General features: G+C 48.6%; 1 protein-coding gene across 2 annotated transcripts in view; it reads left to right on the top strand.

Moving 5' to 3' along the window:
• ADAMTS2 (ADAM metallopeptidase with thrombospondin type 1 motif 2) overlaps nucleotides 1-22,922 on the top strand; it is a 251,891-nt gene that overhangs the window by 173,819 nt on the left and 55,150 nt on the right. For both annotated transcript variants that reach the window (XM_033096175.1, XM_033096174.1), the window contains exon 5: nucleotides 2,908-2,991. In XM_033096175.1, coding sequence (XP_032952066.1) covers nucleotides 2,908-2,991 — 84 coding nt within the window. The remainder of the gene's footprint in view (nucleotides 1-2,907; nucleotides 2,992-22,922) is intronic.

The raw sequence follows: 22,922 nt of genomic DNA, 5'->3' as shown, positions 1-22,922 counted from the left end.
CCTCATCCTGACTTGCAGACGTCCACTTTCTCGCCTTCACATGACAGAAAGAGAGAGAATGGAGAGAGGGTGCTTCCTGGTGTGTCTTCCTATAAGGACACTGATGCCATCACGGAAGTCCCACCCTCAGGGCCTCAGCCAACCCTTGTCACCTTCCAAAGGCCCCAACCACCTTCTCAAATTGGGAGTTGGGGCTTCAACACATGAATTTTGAGGGGACAGTTTAGTCCATAGCAGGGCTGTCTAGCACTTGTCCTTCCTCCCTTGAGGTAGGGGTACATGCATGGTGTGGCCTCCCTGTGTTGCACACATCTGTCCCAGCATGCTATGCCCTGGCAGTGGCCCTCCAGCGTTCAGGTCCCTTGGGGTTTGTTCTCTCAGCTATGGGCTATGTAGGAGATCCTGCCTCCCCTCCTGTAGGCCAGCACCCCCGGGCTCTCTCTGAGGTCCAGCGGTACCCCCAGACCTTGGTAAAGCCAGCCCCCAGCCATCCTGCCCGCTCTGCCTGGATTCTCACACGTAGCCAGGAGGTGGGTTGCCCTTGTAGGCTTCTTGCTGCTGAAGGTTCCTGTGCCTCCATTTCTGCTCTCTGAAGCCCCTCCACATGTGAATATATCCACCAAATGTCAGACAGCTGGCAGGGGCAGGGATTTAAGTCCTCTCCTCTATTATCTTTTTCTCAAATATCAGGGCTGTTTTTACCCTCCAGGCATGGCCAGGGGTCAGGGGTGGAGGAAGTAAAGTGAAGCCTGGCCATCCCTCTCCTGCTCCTTCCAACTACAGTAGGACCTCCCCATGTCACCACGGTCTTCATTTCTGCACCATAACTTTCAAACTCTGGGAGCCAAATTGGCCAGTTTTGCTGGTGATAGATAAAGCAATTACTCTGAAGAAGGAAAACCCTTTTCTCAATTAAGATAAACTGGTTTTTAGGGTTTTTATCTTGCTGTGGACTAAAATAGTTTGACCCTCAAAGCTGGTCAAGGACATTTGTGCTTTGGGGAGTGCACCCTCTCCCCAAGACCTCGGGTGGGGGGTGTTGGGGCAATATGATCTACTGACAGTGACAAATGCGGCATTTTACCATTTTCACCATCATTCCGTCTCACATATATGGAAGTTCAGCCCTCAAAAGCTCTGTGAGGTAGGGACTATCACCCTTGTTTTACAGAGGGGATGACACAGTGTGGCCTCGTGGGGCTTCACCTTGTCAGCTGCAGGTGGCCGGTTGCCAACGCACCCTCTCTGGTCTCGTGCACCGAGGCACAGGGATGTGAGTGCTCCTGTCGGCCTGTCAGCGGCCCCTTCCCTGCAGGAGCCAGGGCGGGTGGGGAGCCCAGGCACAGTCAGAGGGTACATTTGCTGGGCAGAAGGCCCCTGGCAGGGGCTGTGCAGAGGGCCGGCTGCTGCCATCAATGGGGCCCTCCGTGCATGTCATCTCTGCCTTCCCACTGGTGCCGCCTCAATACATGGCAACAGTGGCAGCGGCCACCAGGCTCCTTGTCTCACGTGCCCCGTTGCCTGCTCGTCCATCCATCACTGTTGATTTTCCTTGTTAATGCTCAGATTTCCGGAAGGGTCTTCCTGGTGTTCATAGGTCGCAATAATTGTGCTCAGATGCAGACTGTAAAAGTTGGGGTTCAGAGAGAGTACGGTGCTGGCCTGAGATAGCAGAGTGGGCTCTGCCCTCCCGAAGGGCTGGTCAGCAGCGTCTGGGCTCTGTCTACACACAAGGAGGGGTGCACAGCCAGTTCACAACCCTGCTGTCAGTGATGGCGCGAGTGGACTGATTCTTTCAGAGTTTGTCCTGAGCACCTGCCTGTGCTGCTGTGTCCTGGGTGCTGGGAACATGCAGGGAATATACAGGGAACTGTGCAGCTCACAATCATGGGGGCAAAGAACTCAACAAGCAAAAGACACCAGTGCTGCTGAGGAGCAGAGCAGACCTGGGGAGACCCTTCCAGGAGGAAGTGGCCGAGAGGCTGGGCCTCCAGGAGGAGAGGGTTGGGTCATTGAAGGAAGTGGCGGCGAAGGAGCAGGTCCAGGTAAGATCCTGAGAGTGTGGGGGGGTGGGGTCAGTGGGAAGGAAGGCTCTGTCTGTCAGCCCGAACCTGGGGATAACCTGACCAGCGTTTCCGGAAGGTCATTCTGGCTGTGCTGTGGGCAGTAGGCTCTCCTCACCTTTCTTGTGCCAAGGACCCCTTTGGCATTGGGTGAAGCCCACGGGCACCTGCTCAGAATAATGGTTTTAAATGCAAAAGATAAAATACATGAGAATAAATGAATGAAAAAATACAAAGGAAGCCAGTTATATGAACTGCGGTTATCAAAGCAGCACAGGGAGCACCTCTGTGACACAGTAGTATCTGTTCTTCATTAACGCATTAAGACTCCGGTGTGGGGGTGGGTCTACACCAACCCCCTTTCCAAGTAGGGATGAGCATGGAAGACATTCACAACCAGCAGCAGCAGCTGTGGAGTGATTTCTGCGAGTGACACTGCCAGCACTCTCCATAGGGTTTGTCACCGACTGGCACCTTTGAAGGAAAGGCCACATGCAGTTAGAGGCTAGAGCAAACAGAGGGGTCTGTTCCTGCCCAAGTTCAGGCACCAGGTAGAAATGCCTGTGCTGGCAAGAGAGGGGCGCTGAGGAAGGGGGTGGCAGTAAGCCAGGTGGGGGTGGTGACTGGATTACTTTACAAGGGGGGTGGGCAGCACAGAGGGAAAGGAGAGGCTGGATTCAAGGTTGCTGGTGACACCTGGATGTACACTGTGGAAACAGGAAGGGGTGTGGGGGGCCCAGGATTCTGGCCTGGGGCTGGTTGGGTGGTGGTGTCATTTGCAAAGCCAGGTCTGGTGCTTGAGCCTGAGATCCCTGCTGACGACGCCTCCTTGGTTGTCTTTCAGGTCAATGAAATCTATCACGATGAGTCCTTGGGGGCCCACATCAACGTCGTCCTGGTGCGGATAATCCTGCTGAGCTATGGCAAGGTGAGCGAGTCCCCCTCACGGTGGGCTGCCCCCACCGGCCACAGGCCTCCTTTGAAAGTGTTTGCATTGCCCAAACCGCGTGCCTCTCCCGGCCGCCTGCCTTGTGCTGCCTGTCAGACACAAGAAACTTATCAGTCAGCTCAGCTTTCCAGCTCCCCTTTCACCCTTGCCCCTTGTTTCAAATGTAGGTTTTGTTATTATTCAGGTGTGGTGAGGCTGACACATCAGGAGGTGACTGACATGGAAAACACCGTTTATTCCTCACAGATCCTGCCATGCAGGGCTGTTGGGGAAGCACCAGGTTTGGTCAGTAGGCAGACGGAGGGAAGGCCGAGCACCTTTATAGTGGTTTCCGCAGGGAGGAATGGGCAAAGCAGAGACAACAGGAGGAGGATTGGCCAGTTTGGATAATTTCTGCAGGTGTGTGGCAAAGGGCTGTCTTAGGCCTCTGGGACCTGGCCCTGGGTTAGTCAGGACAGAGGATGGTGGCCCAGAGTGTAAGAGTCCGATAAATGAGGTGCTTGGGGCTGGACTCTGGATTGGTTGGTTCGCATTCCAGAACCATGCTCTGTACTGACTTGTTCACTATCTGTAGGAAGTGGCCAGCCCCAGGAGGGCAGTCCCTCCAGGGTCAGCCAGGTGCCAGATGTCAGAGCATGAGAAACACATGTTTATTGCCCCCTCACTTGGACTCTTGTCCACACCTTCAGCCTGTGTCCTCCTCATACTGCGTAGCCTCTGCCCCCACTAGGCTGTCTTGCCTTCCTACCTCCTCTCACTGTGAAACTTGGAACCACCTTTCCCAGCACCATGCACGGGTCTATGCATCTTCTGTGCATCGGGAGGACCTGAGACAGATTAATGGGTGCCACGCAAGGAGAGATGCGAGCAAGCAAGGAGCCAGCTTGACAGAGCAAGTGCCAGTGCCTGGCGGTTCAGAAGCACTTTACACATGTTCACTCACTCAGTGCAAGGACACACGGGGAAGTGGAGCTGTGACCATCTCCTTTCACAGATAAGGACACTGAGGCTTAACATGGTTCAGTGCCATGCCAAGTGAGTGGCCAGAGACATTTGGCTCCTGGCAAGTCAGGCTTCCAACCCTGGCAACTGAATTCTCATGTTCATCCTCTGATCTCACACGGTGTGTCGAATATCAAATTGCAGTAAGAGCAAGCACGTCAGGCATGGTCATTACTAAAAGGTTACCCCCTCAACTCAAAGACAGAGCATCTCAGTCTTAAAAAAAAAAAAAAAGTTCCACTGCACACAATCTACAAGACCCACAGTATAAAAATGACAGTGAAAGACTCGTGTGACACAATGATTTCCAGGAACTGTGGACCTTAAACCTATTCTTGCCCTGGGAAACATATCACTCTAAAGTGACAGAAGCAGCCAAAGCGAGGGCACCAGTCATAGACCCACAGAGATCACAAAATCTACCAAAGCAAACCATCAGAACAAGGAGATATTGGCAAAAATCTAACTGCAGTAGGCTTTAATACCTTTATTCAAGACCTTTGACAGATTATATTTTAAAAGTCATAAAGTTTCAAATGATGTAGCTGAAGAAAGTTAAATTAGTCATTATATAATTATTTCCTTGCCCTACAAAAAGGATGTACTTTCTTTTTGAGAGATCACAGACCACCTAAAAATTATGAAAAGTACTTTAGGTCATAAAGAAAATTTCAGTTAATTTTATACAGCAAAACTGTCCAGGCTATATTCCCTGAATCAGTGCCCCAAAACCAGTGGGGGAAAAAGGGATGTATAAACTGAAAATCCAACTCTTTTGAAAATCAAAACAGAAACAGCTCTTAGGAAGAAGAATGTTAGAGCTGCAATTGCAGACTGTTTGGAAAACTAATGGAAACACCGGCACACTACAGATTTGAGGCAGGTCTGCAAGAGCTTTCCAAGATGAACAGGTGAGAAGGGAAACAAAGTAACCCTTCATTCAACTCAGTAAGTCAGAACACCTGTCAACAACAACCCAAACCAAAACCAAAGCAAAACTGAGGAAATCGTTCAGAAAAAGCAGAAGTCAATATGTTAGAAAATAGGACAACCAAGATGGCGCAGTAGGTAAATGCGTGTTTACCTTCTCTCACAACCACATCAAAATTACAACTAATCTACAAAATAACCATTATTGAGAATCACCTAAAACCAAGCTGAACTGAAGCCTGTCAACTAAGGGCTTTCAGAAGAAGCCACCTCCAGACTGGTAGGAAGGGCAGAGACTCAGAACGGGTTGGTCCCACACCTGTGTGTGACCATTAAAGATTGGGAGGGTTATTTCGCCTGTAGCAGCCCACCCCCCCCCCCCACCTCCTAAAGGAGCGAGAGGTCCCAGCCCCACCAGCACAGGATTCCAGTGCCGGGGAGAGAAGTCCCCATAATTTTTGGTTGTGAAAAACAGTGGAGATTGTGACTGAGTGAGACTGAGGGCGGCTGCACTCACAGGCGTTACTCTTAAAGGGACTGCGCACAGACTGACCCACCAATGGAATCACTTGCTCTGAGCTCCAGCGCTGGGGCAGTGGCTGGAGAGGCAGCAGGGACAAATGGTGGGGAATTGAGTTGTCTGGCTTGGGATGGGGGCTGGAGAGGCGGCTTTCTCCTGGACAGGGGAGCTGGCAGAGGCCATTGTTTCTTTGTTGAGCCCTCCCCCTTCCCAGCGCGCGAACACAGGCAGCTGCCATTTCTGAGTCTCTGACATTCGTTCACCTCACCCTGGAGATTTGAGACCTGGACCTGCCCAACTTTCTGGCAAACCCAGGCTGTTTTCAGTGGCTTTTTTGTGCAGACCGCCTGCCTTGGCTGAAGCTGCAGACTTTCCTAGGGTCTCTCAAAGGTTCGTGGAACCCAGACAAGCAGCATGTGACTTGTGCAGGTCCTGTACCTCTGGCTGAGCAGCCCTAAGCCAGCACTAGTGGCAGCCAACCTTGGTTTGCGACTTGGCCTCTCAAGGCGCTTTGTAGCACAGCATGGGGAGCATCAATCTGTGGATTTCTTTCTGGTTCTAGCTGGGTGGCCCTGGATGGGGCATGGGCTGTGGCTGAACTTGACCTACAGCGGATGCCCTCCAAGGTGCTCCTGGGGCTGGCGCCTCCAGTGGCCAGCTTCAAAATGAGGGGGAGCTCCACCCAGACGTCTCCAAGTAGGACACACCCAAGGGGCAGATTGGGCAGGCACCAGAGTCTTGCTGAGGCAGATCCTGTTCCGTAGGATCAGCCCCGGCACAACAACTCTTCCACTGTAGTCAAGGCCAGTCCTCACAACAGTGAGCCCAAGGGTCAATCCCTCATATTGATGTACTATTATCAACCAAGGTTCAACTACAAGAGGAGTGCACACACAACCCACACAAGGGACACACCTGGAGTGCATGGCTCAGATGACCAGAAAGACTGTGCCACTGAACCCCACAGCACACCTACTACGTAAGGCCACTCTACTAAGACGTAATACATAGAAACAATCACAGGGAGGCAGCTAAAATGAGGAGACAAATAAGCATGTCTCAAAAGAACAGAACAAAGCCCCAGAAAAAGTACTAAGCGAAACGGAGATAAGCAATCTATCAGATGCAGAGTTCCAAACACTGATTATAACAATGCTCAATGTTCTCAGGGAGAATTTCAACAGAGAGACAGGAAGCATAAAAATGGAGATGGAAACCATAAAAAAGAATGAGTCAGAAATAAAGGATACAACAATGGAAATCAAAAATATATTACAGGCAATCAATAGTAGATTAGATGAAGCGGAGGATCCAACCAGTGATGTAGAAGATAAGGTAGCAGGAAACACCCAATCAGAACAGCAAAAAGAAAAAAGAATCCAAAAAATGGAGGAGACTTTAAGGGGCCTCTGAGACAATATCAAGTATATCAACATTTGCATTATAGGGGTACCAGAAGGAGGAGAGAGAGCAAAGAATTGAAAACTTATTTGAAGAAATAATAACAGAAAACTTCCCTAACCTGGTGAAGGAAATGGACATACAAGCCCAGGAAGCACAGAGGGTCCCAAACAAGATAAATCCAAAGGGGCCAGCATCAAGACACATCATAATTAAAATGCTAAAGGTTAAAGACAAAGAGAGAAGCTTAAAAGCAGCAAGAGAAAAGCAGTTAGTTGCCTACAAAGGAGTTCCCATAAGACTGGCAGCTGATTTCTCAACAGAAACTTTGCAGGCAAGAAGGGAGTGGCAGGAAATATTCTAAATGATGAAAAGCAATGACAGACAACCAAGATTGCTCTACCCAGCAAGGTTGTCATTTAGAATTGAAGGACAGATAAGGAGTTTCTCAGGCAAGAAAAAGCTAAAGGAGTTCATCACCACCAAACCAGTATTACAAGGAATCTTAGAGGGACTTCTTCAAGATGGGAGGGGGGTTAAGGATGGGTGAAAGGGGAAGGGATTGAGAAGAACAAATTTGTTGTTATACAGTAGTCATGGGGATGTAAGGTATACCATAAGGAATATAGTCAATGATATTGTAATAACTAGGTTGGTGCCAGATAGGTACTAGATCTATCAGGGTGATAGATGGGAATGGGGTTGGGGACAGGGTGAAAAAGGTGAAGATATTAAGAAATATAAATTGGTAGTTAATACAGTGTGGGGAATATAATCAACAATGTTGTAAAGATCATGTAAGGTGCCAGATGGGCACTGGGCTTATCAGGGGGATCACGTCATAGACTGTGCAGATGCCTGACCACTGCGCTACATACCTGAAGAATTGAAGAAGAATAATATTGAATGTCAACTACAACAATATATATTTATAGGTATATATTGTCACAGGATGTAGCATACAAGATAGGGAAGATAATCGATGGTATTGTAACAGCTATATAAGATGTCAGAAGGGCAGTAGCTTGGGGGGTGAGTTATCACTTTATGAGGGGTTTACATGTCTAACTCTTATGTTGCTTTGTACACCTGAAACTAAAAATAAAAATAAAAAATGAAAATAAATAAATAATAATAAATAAATAAATTAGAAAATAGAAAGCAACAAGAGAATCAACCAAGAAGTGCGTCTTGGAAAAGGTGAACCGCTGACCTAGTTAATCTAGGAAAAAAAGAGGAAGTGCAAACTAAATGGGTATATTCTAATGTAACACCAGGATGCTTCTCCCAGTGGAAGAGAAAGCACTCAGGGCAACATGGCCTGGGCCGCTGCTGGGACATCTCCACTTGGGCCTTCTCCCCGTGCAGTCACTCAGACGCCCACTGGTGATCAGTGGAGGAGGGGATGTGCACACCTTTCTCTACAGTGGACCAGCTAGGGGAGCTGCGAAAGGCTCCCCAGTCCTTACCCAGGTTCGCGGTGGTGCACTGTAGACACAGACTCAGGGAAGGGAAGGATGGAGCAGGTCCAATTCCAGCCTCCAGTCACAGGCAGGGGTCTTTGGAATGTCCCATGGGACTCTCCTCTGTCCCCAGTGGAGTATCTGTCAACATGTTCCCTCTCCTGCACCCCAGATCCTCCCCAGGCTGAGTCCTTCCAGCCCTTCCAAACCCAGGCTTTGGGCCCAGTTATATTCCCCTTTCACATCTCTTTCTACCACTGGAGATAGAAAATAGGAAACTTCTGGTCCTGGGAGTAGAGAGGGGAGAAGAACCGCCCATTGTCCTGGGCACCAGGTGGCAGGTTGTGTTTCCCCCAGGTTGTTCCCATAAAGAAAAATCCAGAAACTGTGCATGGTTAATTGCTTAGTAGTGCTGGCAAAACTTTGGCTTATTTGGCCTAAAAAGCGTCTGACTCCTTTGCAGTGTTGGTCAGTCAACAGAACAAAGCCTCCTCATTATAACTGTTCCCTGGCCTGCTCTGTGCTCACTCATCCCGCCCAAAGCCATTCCTTCTTCTTGTTCTTTTTCCTTAACTGAGGCAGGCAGGACTGTGTGGTCACAGTCCAACATTTGCAGAAGAGAGTCAAACCTGAGGCAAGAATGAGGACCTCTGGGTCAGGGACCTAGAGATGCTGGAAAGTCAAGGGCTTCCTGGGGAATACTTCAAAGCTGACTCCAAAAAAAATGTAGAAAACTCCGTAAGTCCCATAATCATGGAGGAAACTAAAGTTCTTCATTGTTTTCAAAGTTATCTTAAAATCACCTCTAAGTAGAGTTAGCTAATGTTTTCGCCAGTGCAGTCTCATTATTTGCAAGGAATTGTTAAGCGAGGATAATACAATGTCATATAAACTGTTTCAGAATATATACAAATACATATATATATACACACATATATATGTGTGTGTGTATATATATATATATATTTTTTTTTAAATCTACCCAATTTATTTTTATAGTCAATTCCTACACTCAAAGCTGCCAAAGGTAGCGTATCCAAGATAAGGTATATACCTGTGTCTCTTCTAAAAATAGATGTAAAAATCTTGAGGCATTAAGAGTTTAATTCAATAACACATAAGGAGAAATTCCCACTATGATGAATGGGATTTATCCTCGGGGAATAGTGATGGGTTACTCTCAGGAAGTCTGTTCAAATAATTAATCACATCTGTTTGCCTAATGACAAAGTGTCATCTAATAAATATTCTTCAAAGGATTCCTGTGTGCCAGGTGTTATGCTGGGCCACTGACATGGTCCCTGTTTCTAGAGCGGACATATGGACAAGGAAACAATTATAACAGAAGGGTCAGGCGCTCACTCAGTGGGGAAAGGTGGTGTAAGCAGTCCGTCTTTACGAGGCCAGGGCTAGCGACTAGGGAAGTGACATCAGCCACAGGAAGGGAGTGGAAGAGGTAAGTTGCAGCATAGGGATGTTTCAGATGCAAAGGCTGGGAGGCCAGAGAGTGCAGGATGTGTTGGAGGGACAGACAGCCTCTGAGTCTGACTGCAGAGAGGAATGCAAAGATGGGGACAGCAGAAGCTGACACTGAAGACGCCAGAGGAACAGATCTCTAGGGCCCTGTATGTCCCACCAAGGGTTTGGTTTGCTTTCGTGGGCAGTTTCAAGCAGGAGCATGACACGATCTGATTTGCATTGTTTTTAAACGTTATTTGTATTTATTTATTTTTAATTTAAGTATAGTGGGTATACAATATTATATTAGTTATATTAGTTTCAGGTAAATATAATGATTCAACAATTTTATACCTTACAATGTGATCACCGCACTGTCTCATAATCATCTGTCACTGTGGAAACTTGTCACACTATCATTGACTATACCCGCCTTCCCCTTTTCACCCATCCCCCCACCGCCTCCCTTCTGGTAACCTTCCCTTTGGTCTCTGTTTCTATAAGTCTGTTTTTGTTTTGTTTTAGGTTTTACATATAAGTGAAACCATATAGCATTTGTCTTTCTCTGTCTGACTTATTTCATTTAGCATAATATGGTGAGGCTGTGGAGAAAAGGGAACCCTCGTGCACGGTTAGTGGGATTGCAAATTGGTGCAGCCGCTATGGAAAACAGTGTGGAGGTTCCTCAAAAAATTAAGAATAGAACTACCACATGACCCAGCAATCCCACTGCTGGGTACTTATCTGAAAAAAATGTAAACACTAATTCAAAAAGATATGTGCACCCCAATTTTCATTTCCAAGAAGATCCCTGGGCTGCTGTGTGCACAGCTGGTAGGTTTTAGTGATACTTAGGAGGCTGTGGGCGCCATTGAAGGGAGGACAATGGCAGGCTGTGCTGGGACCATGGCCACGGGGATGGAGAGAGGGCAGACGAAAGAGAACTTTAGGGGCCAAATCAGGAGAGTGTGGGCACTAAATGGATGAAGGTGGGAGAGGCATTGAGTCGGTGCCTTGGGCAGCTGGAGAGATGGTAATCTGACCATGAGATGGAGAACACAGGAGGAGAAGCAGGGTGTGGGGGATGAGTTCGGTTGAGATGCATTGAGTTTGAAGTTCCTAGTGCCATCAGTGGGGACAGCCATGGAGAGGCTGGCATGGGGCTCTGTAGCCTGGAGAGAAGAGATGAACCTCGTTTACAAAGCCATGGGTGGGGTGCACAGGGAAGCGTGCCAAGTCAGGGAGTGTGAGAAGGAGCCCTCGATGCCGAAGGCACGGGCAGAGCACGGGGCATGAACAGCTCCATAGGAGCTGACAGGGGATCTTTTGGTTTTTTAAAAATCTGAAAACTAGTAACAGATGGTAACATGACAACCAAAATTATTTTAAAGGTGGAAAAAGAAGCGAATGTCTCTAAAAGTGTTATGCATAGCTAATTCTTAGGATGTTTATAGATATTTGCACAGGAAAATAGAGGGGTTCCATGGTAAAGTAAGTCTGAAAAATGCTTGCAAAACAAAGTAAAACAGGTATTTCCTGACAGCAAAATTTCTCAGAGGAAAAAGGCCCGGTATGGAAAAGAGCCCGGTAAGTTTCCGAGAGATGGACCTGTGTGCTCAGTTTCTCAAACCCATTCCTCTACAGAACGCTTTTCCTCATATAATCAACTCCCTACAGAACTTGCTTTGGAAAATGCAGCCCTTGAGGCAGTCGCAGTAAAATTGGCAACAAGAAAGAGACACATAATTTTCTTACTGAGGTTCTGGAAATTCTAGACAATGTCAAATGACATGAAACCAATGTTGGAAGCTTGTAGATAAAATTATAATTGTTTTCTGATAATTATGTGCCCGGAAAACCCAAAGGAATCCGTTGTGAAACTTTTAGAGTGGCATGGCCAAGTATAAGATAATTATACAAAAATCAATAACTTCTGTGTGTACCCACAATTCCCTGGTAATAGGGATCATAGGGAGAGAAAAATTCCTTTTACAACCATAATAAAAAATATAGACTACCTGGAATTATCTTAACAGGACAGACACAAGAAGAAAATTGCACATTGTTAAAGATAGGGAAAAAATAAAAGTATATGAAGAGACATATGCTGTTCCTCACTGTAAGGCTGGATATAATAGAGATGTGGATTTTTCCCAGATTAATCATTGGAAATTTGATGAAATGATTCTAAGGTTCATCTAGAAACAGTCAAGAATGGCTAGGAACCTGAAACAATAAACTGCATAGAAGAAAACAGATACTAAACTCATGGACCTTGGTTCAAAGAGCATTTTATGAATTTGACTCCAAAGGCAAGGGAAGTAAAAGCTAAAATAAACGAATGGGACTATATCAAACTTAAAAGCTTCTGCACAGCAAAAGAAACCATCGACAAAATAAAGAGGCAACCAACTGAATGGGAGAAGTTTTCTGCAAACAGTGCCTCTGATAAGGGGCTAATATCCAAAATATACAAGGAACTCATGCAACTCAACAGCAAAAAAACAAAAAACCGAATTGAAAAATGGGCAGAGGACCTGAAGAGGCATTTCTCCAAGGAGGACATACAAATGGCAAATAGACATATGAAAAAATGCTCAACATCACTAATCATAAGAGAAATGCAAATAAAAACCACAATGAGATATCACCTCACCCCAGTCAGAATGGCTATCATCAACAAGACAAATAGTAACAAGTGTTGGAGAGGCTGTGGAGAAAAAGGAACCCTCATACACTGTTGGTGGGAATGCAGACTGGTGCAGCCGCTATGGAAGGTAGTATGGAGGTTCCTCAAAAAATTAAGAATAGAATTACCGTATGACCCAGCAATCCCTCTCCTGGGTATCTACCCAAAAAATCTGAAAACATTTATCCATAAAGACATGTGTGCTCCAATGTTCATTACAGCTTTATTTATGGTGGCCAAGACATGGAAACAACCAAAATGTCCTTCGATAGATGAATGGATAAATAAGTTGTAGTATATATACATAATGGAATACTATTTGGCGGTAAGAAAAGATGAAATAGGACCATTTGGGACAACATGGATGGATCTTGAGATTATAATGCTAAGCGAAATAAGTCAGACAGAAAAAGCAGAGAACCATATGATTTCACTGATATATGGTATGTAAACCAAAACCAACAAAAGAACAAGACAAACAAATGAGAAACAAAAATTCATAGACACAGACAATGTTTAGTGGTTACCAGAGGGTAAGGGGGAAGGAAGGTGGTAGATGAGGGTAAAGGGGATCAAATATATGGTGATGGAAGGAGAACTGACTCTGGGTGGTGAACACACAATGGAATTTATAGATGATGTAGTACAGAATTGTACACCTGAAATCTACATAACTTTACTAACAATTGTCACCCCAATAAACTAATTAAAAAAAAATAAAGAATGGCTGGGAAAGCCTTGAAGGCCAAGAAAATTAAAGGGGATTTACTTCAAATATCTTGTAAAGTGAAAATAATTAAAATAATACTGGATTTACATGAGCATTAACAGATCAATCGAATAAAATATAAAGCTCTGAAAACACTCCTCATATAAATAACTTAACATGCAATAAATATACGTAGAACAGTTAAGTTTTATAAATAAACGTATAATAAATATAAAATTCATATACAGTAAATTAGATATATCATATAAATATAGGCCAATAAAACATTCAACTGTTTAAATCAAAGAAATCAAGAAGAAAGTATTGGTTGTCAAGGGCTTCCTAAGTAGAAGGAATTATAAAAGAGAGATATATTTGAATACTTAAAATATCAATTTTCTGTCCAAAAACACAATTAAAAGGCAAAGCACAAGCAGGAAAAACATTTGCAATATGGCAAAGATATCCTAATATATGAAGAACTCTTATAAATAATAGTAAAAACAGAATTGGCAATGTAAATAAACAGGTAACAGGAGAAAAAATACAAATGGTCAAAAAAGGGAAAAATATTGGGGCCGGCCCAGTGGCTCAGGCGGTTAGAGCTCCATGCTCCTAACACCAAAGGCTGCCGGTTCGATTCCCACAAGGGATGGTGGGCTGCGCCCCCTGCAACTAGCAACGGCAACTAGCAACGGCAACTAGCAACGGCAACTAGCAACGGCAACTGGACCTGGAGCTGAGCTGCGCCCTCCACAACTAAGATTGAAAGGACAACAACTTGACTTGGAAAAAAGTCCTGGAAGTACACAGTGTTTCCCAATAAAGTCCTGTTCCCCACCAAAAAAAGGGAAAAATATTTAACTTTACTGATAATCAAAGAAATAAGACAATTGACCATTTTTAAAGCATCAACTGTGTTAAGAAGAGGGATTTGCTGCTGGTTTGGGTGAATGAAGCCGTACCCTCTGAAATGATTATAAATGTGTACACATCTCTAGAATATCTGTCACTGCCCGTCCTTCATGTTTTCCCATCATTCATTTCTATGACTCTATCCCCAAGTAGCTATCAGCGCTGCAGATGACATTTTAGCAGCAAGTCAGCAGTCATGGCCTCATTTCTAAGTGTAAACAACTGGAAACAACCTAAATTGTCCAATAGCAGGGTCTCGTTGAATAATAATAGTACATCTGTGTGGTAGAATATTAGGCAGCCAGTAAGCCCCATTTCAAAGTATGTTGAAGGGCATTGGGAAATAGTTACAGCTATGCTGTTGTTTGTTTGTTTTAAAGGATACGAATTTGCACTGTGGTTTGCATGCAGGTACATTTATAGAAGGAACTGGAAGGAATACATCAAATGTGAACAGTAGGCCATGGGTTTTTATTTTCTTCTTTGTACTTTACTGGCTTTTCTTAATTTATCATGATAAACATGTTTCTTTTATAACCAAAACAGTGCATTTTAATTATGAAAGAATAGTTTACATTTTTAAAAATAATTTAAAAACGGTAGAGTCCACGTAATCCTGTTAACTGAGCGATAGCATTTGAAGAAGGGTCTCCAATGGCATGCCACAGGGCTCCATCATGTCCAGCATTTTATTCCTGATTTGAAGGAGGACGTAAAAGGAATTCCGGCTTTCTCTTGGCACCTCCCCTCAGTGGTGGGTTGGGGCAGCTAGGGAGGGGTCTGTGTTCTTCTGCCCTGCGGGCACTGTCTTACCTTTCCTGTGGCTGGCCTGGGGACTCTGCCACCTGCGTCCCTGAGGAACGTCTGGGCGAGCCAATTGGCCAGTGTGAGGCTGTACCATCCAGGTGTGCAAACCCCTCCCTCATGGTCACGGCTGGTCTGACCTCTGCCCCTCATGTGCCTGCCTCATGGGAAAGAGTTCTGCTTTCCCTGGGCCATGTTGGTACCCCATCAAGTTACCCGTAGGCAGAGTGGGGAGTAAAGGGAGTGGACATGGACCCTTTCGTCAGGTTGCAGCCTGCTCTCCCTTGGAACAGCATAGGGTTGTGCACAGGCCATGGGGCTGCTTGGAGCCGACAGCCAGCAAGGCGGACGACTGGAGCCCATATGGGCAATGGGGTAGCTTCAGGGGCACTAGGACCAGTACGGTGAGAACTGAGAGTACAAGGGGACCAATGCCCCACCCCCCTTGCCTCCCTGCCTTCCCACTGGGAAGGGGTTTGGGAATCCACGATGGTAAGGAGTGTAGAAGGGAGAGCCAGGCTGGATGCATGCTTCCAAAACTAAATCCAGAGAGTGCTCATTGCACCCTACCCAGGGGCTCAGCAGACTGGCCTCAGACCTCTGCTAAGGGCATCGCAGGAGTCAGAGTAGAAGACATACCAAGATGTGGGGGATTGCCACCCCATGCCATCTTAGTCTATTCAGCCTGCTGGGGTGGGTCAACATGTTGCCCGCCCCTCTGCTGGCCCTGGGGACACAGCTGGGCTGATCCATCTTCTGTAGCAAAGCTCACCCCATGCTCTGCCTACTTCTCCTGACCTGCCTGTCCCTGGAATCCCGGGGCCCATGTCAGACCTCTTGAGGCTGTGGTGGGTCCCTGGAAGAGGCTGGCACCCATCAGGGCTTCTTTGTCCCAGGTGATTCCAGAACATTACAGGGCCAGACTGATGCTCTGTCCTCTTTTGCACAGTTGTTGGATTGTGAAGGGCAAGTGAAGTCCAGGGTATGAGTCTTGATTTCCTTAAGGAGGGCAGGCTGCCGAAGTGCAGGCAGGGGACAGTAGAGTTAGGAGGTGGCTGGGTGAGGAGGGTCCAAGAGAAGGCCCCACCTGATTGGCCAGTGTCTCTGGGAACAGTGTCAAGTGCCTGGCGTTGACTTAAAGGACACGTTGTGGGCAGCAGAGCTCCAGAGCAATGTCTGTGGGAAAGGAGAGGCCACCCCACCGATACGGAGCCATCGTATCCGTATGGAAAATGACACAGGAAAATGACAACCCACAGAGAGCAGCTGTGAGAGCCGAGGCCCAGGCCGGACACATGGAGCGCCTCAGTGCCAAAGGTCCATCACTGACAAATGCTTCTGCAAAATACACTTAAAAGGAATTATTAGGAAAGGGAAATATAACAAAAATCAAGATATGCAAAAATCCTAGCCTCAACTTTTTATTATTAAATTCCATAGGCATAAAATCACTCCATCCAATTGCTATAAATATTTCTCATTTCTGTACTTACCCGCTTGTGGATGGTACCAATTTGTGTCCACCGGCCATGGACTCCACTCTGCGCAGCACCCAGGCGAGGCCCTGTTTTCAGGCCTCTGAGGGACATACGAGGTCATGGGAAGCAGGAGGACGTGTCCAGATCGATCCTGGGACCTGCCTGCTCTCCAGGACTGGAGCACAAGCTCTCTGTGAAGTCACAGAGTGGTGGGGGGAGCCCTGGATGGAGTGGCCAGGCAGGTGACTGCCCAGCTGGGATCTGAGGGGCCAGAGGCACAGTGATGGCAGTCTGGGGATAGTCTGGCTCACGGTAAGGATGATTTCTCATGAGCTGCTCTCAAGGAAGTACATGTTTCCTGTCAAGAAGTGAAGCCCGCATCCCTGGAAGGATTTAAGCTTGGCAAAACCGAGGTGACTGCAGCCAGGATCCCTGTGAAGAGAGGGGCCTTCACTGCATCCTCCCAAGGTTCCAGGGGATTCGGGGGGCTATAAGGCCGACACCCAGACTTGGGGCAGTGGCCCAGGTGTTCAGATCCTGTTATTCATTCCAAATCATGATAGAAATAAACCAGCTCCCCCACGCCTGTCCCAGCCCAGGCCCCTCCCCCCGCCAGGCTCCAGTGGGGATAAAATTGGTAGCACTTGTGTGAGTGACATGTTGTTTGTCTTCCAGCTTATGAGAAGCCTCCGAGTTATCTCAAGTTTTTCCTAAAACAAATTTTTCTCCATCTCTTAAAAAAAAAAAAAGGAAAAAAACAGAAGAAAAGGGATTATCTTATTTTATACAATATGCCATCGGCCAGGGAACGAAACATCGCAGCACTTGAGGGTTGCATAGCAACTGGCTTTTCGATTGATTTTTTGAGAAGGCACCAAAGCTACTGAACTGTTCTCACTCTAAATATTTCCTAGGATGATGAAAATCAGAGCAAATGGAAACCAGAGACTTGGGGACAATCTGAGAAGAACAACAAGTACCTTGTCATGAAAGACCAGGTCAAGGCGAATTGTGGCACACTCGCAGGGTTTTTCCAGTGATGGAGGGGAAAGATCTGAGAAATTCTGAGTCTCTTAGTGGAAGGCAAGAGAAGAAGAGAAGAGAGTGCTGGGCGTGAGGACTCAGCACACCAAGAACCATGGCGTAGTGTCCAAGAGCTCAATGCTACCGTCCTTTTACTCTGCGTCCTGGGACATCACCTGCCACCTCTGGAGCTCAGCTTCTCTACCTGTGTGAGGGGCAGCATAGGGGTTTCAGAGCACCCCAGAGACAGCCCCCTGGCCTCCCCAGAATGTGGGTCCCAACCCCCAACCTGATGGAGGTCAGGCATGGTAACCAGCCCCAGGTCATCCTGGCTCCTGTTAAGCCAGACCTGCCGGGTTCCCCGGAAGGACAAGAAAGTGCTGGACTCGACCCTGCCCTGGAGACCTGCTGTGGCTGAGCCTGCTTAGGGCCGTGCTGCAACACATATGCTGGTCACTCGGCTTTCTCTGGGAAGGCCCTCCCAGCCTCGGGGAGGATGTCTAGAACCTGCCCTAATGGCATGGAGTCCAGGCAGAGAATTAAGGAGCTTGCCGTCTGGCCTCACTTGTGTTGGGGTTCCAAGAGTCCTGTCATAAAGGGACTGGAGCTCATCACAGGCTGGAGCTTCAGGGAGTAGACCTTCAGCCTGTAGGGAGCCCACGTTGCCCCCACCGGGGGGACACTGTGTGAATGCTGGCCAGGTTAACCCTTCAGTGAGTTATTTACCATCACTGAGCTTTAGTGTTCCCAGTAAGAAGCACACGTACTAGTAATGACAGCTGTAACGAGGGTGCTCATGTGAGTTATCCGCTCAGGCCGTGTCTGTCACCCTCTAGATGACCACTCACTTCCCCATCACAGCACCTGTATGGGGCAGTCACATCATCACCCCCACCTGACAGTGAAGATGCAGGCCCGAGGCCAGCAGCCTGCCAAAGTGACCCAATCATGAGCCACTTTGCTCTGGGAAGAAGAGGCTGACACTGTTACCCCAAAGGCTGGGAGTGTGAGCCCCAGGCTCCTTGCCCCCTTCAAATGGTCCCCCATGCCAGTGGTCCCCACAGAGGGCAATTTTGCTACCCCCCAGGGGGACGTTAATGGCATCTAGCAGGTAGAGGCTGGGTTGCTGCTCAACACCCTACAGTGCACAGGACAGTCCCCACAACAGAGAAGTACATGTCCCCAAATGTCAGCAGTGCGGGGATGGAGAAGTGTGCCCTGCCTTTTTGCAGGCCTAGACTCTACATGCACGCTATCCTGTTTCCTGCATGTTTGGGAGGGTGGTTGGAGGCAGGACCACTCAGGGGCCAGCACAGTTGAGAAGGCTTCCATGGTTTTGAGAAGACAAACCCTCTGGGACATGAACCCCCAGAGCTTCGGGCAGCCCCTTTGGGTGCACCGGCCGACAGTAACAGGACAAGGAACATTTGTAGGCAGGCGTTGACTGGTACAGTCAGAAGCCCCTTGCTCCTGGCTCTGCACTGTGGTTGTGCCCATTTTGCAGATGGGGAGCTGGGGACAGTGAGTTAACTTGTCCAAGAACATGGAGCGGATGATGGACGAGCAAGCTCTGATCCCACAGCTCTCCTGCTGCCCAAGTGAGCCCCACCTGTCATCAGACGGTGCCCTGGCGAGCTGCTGGGCCGGTTAGGGGTCCATGGGGATCCGTGGGCAGAGCCATGGCCAGGCGCAGTTGGGAGAGACCAGCCTCCAGGCTGCAGGTACGTTTTCCTCCTGTCTCCAGGGCCGAAGGAGGGAAGAGCATAAATAATTCAGCTCATTTGAGAGTAAACACTGGAAATGTCAGAGAGCGGTGATGGCAACAGAACTTCTGGGGCAGGTCTTAATTGACTTATTCAGGGTAGGACCCGGAGGCTGTCTCTGGCCTCCAAAGCGCCCCCAACCCAGTGCCCGCGGGGCTCAGAGAGGCCGCCCCGGCACCGCCGTTCTTGGGAAGCAGCGCCACCTAGCGGCCGTCTCGGGGCCGCCCAGCCTTTCCCTTCCCTCCACGTAGGGGAGGTGGGTCACCTCAATCTTTTTCTAGAGGTGGCACTTGGGGCAAGTTATTTCAGTTGTCTCAGACTCTGTTCCTCATCCAGAAAACGGCATAATGACAGCATCTGTATCTTAGGGCAGTTGTACAGTTTAAATTAGACGATACATGTAAACCCGGAGCTCAGTGATCAGCTCAGACTCGACCCCACAGCGGCCACCCAGCCCAGGGTGCGGACATGCCCGTTCACAGCAGTTCCCTCTGGACAGCTGGGCCCAGCTCCCTCTGGGGGAGGGCCAGTGGTCTGTGAGATCCGAGGTGGGGTGGTTCTGCGGCCACCCCCTTTCTGGGTTCATGCATGATCCCCACCCCAGCATAGGTGGAAACAGGCAAAGAGTCTTACAAAGAAGCTTTCCTAGTGAACGCCATGTAGCCGGGAGACCAGCCCTCAGGCTGGGAGGACCGCAGATGCCACAGGTTGCTGGGTGTGAGAATCTTTCTTAGTTGATACACGCCGCTCTCTCAGCCTCTCTCTGTCACCTCTGAAGGAGAAATAGCTAAATCTCCTCTCCTGGCTGGGAGGAGAGCCACAGCTCACATGCTGTGATTCATAGCAAGGGCATGGAATGGCAGGGCCTGGGGTGCCTCTGAGAGGGGGGCCCATCTGAAGAAGGAGAGGGAAGAGGTCGGCTGTGGGCAGGTCGAGTGGCAGGTCGCGATAGAGACCGAGTGACCCATGTGGCTTAGATCTCCTTCCTGGGCCTGGGCCTGCCTTGCCACCCCAATGTCTCTGCCTGGACATCTCTGTCTGTGAGGAGACTTCGAGGCATGCGGGAAGGCTGGGGGTGGCTTTCAGGAAGTAGGACGAGTAGGTCAAAAAAGGATTGAGCCTGGGGTGCAGGAAGCAGGGGGTTGTGAGTGTTTGAGGGGAAGGGGGCTGCGGCCAGGCTAGGCAAACCTGCTTTAGCCAGTTTTCTGTCCTTTTGAACCTCTGTTTCACTGGCTTAACTTGGGGCCCAGGCCAGCCTTGGGCAGAGCACCTGTATTGACCCTCCATGGGCTATACCTTGAGAAGTGGGAGAGCACCCCAAAACAAAACTGCTGAGTTGTTCCTCAGCGAGCAAGCTGGGCTCGAAACGACTGTCCCTCAACTGTCCCTGGGCGCTGCAGACACCACATGTTTCCTTGGAGTTTTCAGTCATCTTCTCATGCCTCTTGCACAGGCCCCGTCGCCAGAAACCTCCCTTCAACCCCACCTGCCAGCCTTAACACCTCTCTTTCTCATCTTCTACCCAGGGTCCTGAGTCTGCTGACATTGCACCAGGCATGCCCCCATCCATCTCAGTGGCCACTGTCCCCCTTCTCACTGACCCAGAAGCCTCTTTCTGAAATGCACATGGGCCCTACACCTGCCATGAGGCACAAGGTCGATGTCAGGTTGCCGACTGACCCCAGGTCCCCCATACCCTCCTGAATGCTCCAGACCCAGCAAGGATGAGGCCCTGGTTTGCTTGTGCTCATCTGAGATGGGCAAGAAACGTCAGAAAGTTATACATAAGAAGTACAAGCAACTCCCACATTTTGGATGCCCAATGCTGACAGCTTCCTCCTCCTCAACCTCTTGGCGTGTTCCCTGTCTGTCGTACAGGGTGCAGGCTTCTAGGACCCAGTGCATGACTATTAATTTCTGAAATCTGCCTCCCCAGGGCCACCATGCCCAATGCAGCCCCTCCTACACCCTTCTCTCTACCCCTCCCCTTGGGGAGTCTCCTCAGAACCCAAAAACTAGAAGGGAGTCCTAAACAGCTTCTGCCCTGGACTCTGCAGTACAAACCTCTGCTGGGCTGGAAAATGTTTAAGTGGCAGGCTGCCTTCTTGGAATGGGTGAAGGAAAGACAAGGCCAGAGCAAAACGCAAATCAATATTGCAATAAATTATCCTGCCACAGCAGCGAGATCACTTTGGCTGTTGAGAGGGGCTGGGAACCTGGGCTGAACCTGGGGATCCCAGCGTCTGGAAGGGAGGAGGTGCTGGCCAGTGTTGGTCTAGTCTGGAAGGATGCAAGAAGGGGCTGTCCTCCCGAAGACCTTTATTCCAGGGCTCTCAGTTTGGTAGTCTGGGGGATGTGTTTTGTTTTGTGCATATAACTTACTTTAATTTGAGCCAACATTTACTATGAAATAGGCTTCTTTGTAAAATCTAGCTTTTAAAATTGGCCTAAGAAATCCAGTCTAGCAACTCCAGCCTCTGTTCTTGCGTGCCAGCAGTAGGGGGCGCTCTCATTGTCCCTTCAGCTGTGCATGGACTCTTTGGTTTGCTTCAGTCCTCGCCACTCCTGATTGCCCCCACTTTCCTGATCATAATAGAACATACTGCTCTGGATCCTCACTCCTTCTAAATAGGCAATATCAAAGGAAGACTTATTTTTCTTACAATCAACCTGCCTCACGGATTTACACCACCTGCCTTGGCCTGGTAGGCATTTGGGTTTGCGACATCCTCCCAGCACTTTTCACAAGCCCACCCACTGAGTGCTCAGGCCTCTCTCTGTCTCCAGCCTGCTCCTTCTCCCCATTTCAGCCTGGCTCCCACCTTTGGCTCCATCCCTCACCCATGTCCCTAACATGGGTGTGTCTTTCTGGTTTGACTCTTGACTTCTCTTCAAAGACATGGCCACAGCTCTTCTCCCACTGGTGTGGGATATACCAGCTGGACCCTGGAGGGCTGCCACCAGCTTTTGTCTGCCAGCCAGTGCCCTTGACTGGGCTTCCCCTGGTCCTCCCTCAAAGGAGTAAATGCAGGAAGTTCTGGACTCTCTCAGCTGCAAGTGACAATAACACAACTCAAATCAACTGACACAAGGAAGAATTTCCTGACGCACATAAATGAGATGCATATAAGCAGCGGACAGCCTCCTAAGGTGGTCCCGGGTTACCCTGCCTCCTGGTATTCATGTTCACTCCCCTTAATTGTGGGCCAGACCCAGATTCAGTTACAAACTAACTGTAGCTTCTATCTTGGATGTGTGACCTCTTCTGTCTCCCGGATCACTTGTCCTGGGGAAGCGAGCTGCTGTGTGGAAAGGCCCAAGTGGTGTGACAGGGAACCCTCAGTCCAGCAGCCCATGAAGAACTGAGTCCTGCTGGCAGCTGCCTGAGTTTGTGTGGGCGCTGGCCCTCCCTAGGGGGCCTGCAGATGAGGCCACAGCCTCTGTCTTCAGCTGGCCTGCAATCTCATGACAGGCCTAGAGCCAGAGGTACTAATCTCAGTGGCTTTCAGATTCTTGGCCCACAGAAACCACAAAATAATAAACGTTTAGGGTGTTTTTAGACTGTAAAGTTTTGGAACAACTTGTTATGTAGCAATGGATAATAAACAGACCCGTTGGTAGGCTGGCCTCAGGCCTGGGTGAACCAGGCAGTCGTGTGAGGACATGAGAGTCACTGTCTCTCCAGCTCAGGGCTCTGCTCTGTTCTGTGCTGGCTTCTCCTCTGTTGGGGCTCTTCCCATGGTAGGAGGGGGCAG

The sequence above is a fragment of the Rhinolophus ferrumequinum genome, chromosome 24 (assembly GCF_004115265.2).
Source record: "Rhinolophus ferrumequinum isolate MPI-CBG mRhiFer1 chromosome 24, mRhiFer1_v1.p, whole genome shotgun sequence".
Lineage (NCBI taxonomy): Eukaryota > Metazoa > Chordata > Mammalia > Chiroptera > Rhinolophidae > Rhinolophus > Rhinolophus ferrumequinum.
This window is presented reverse-complemented; position numbering and strand designations above follow the sequence as displayed.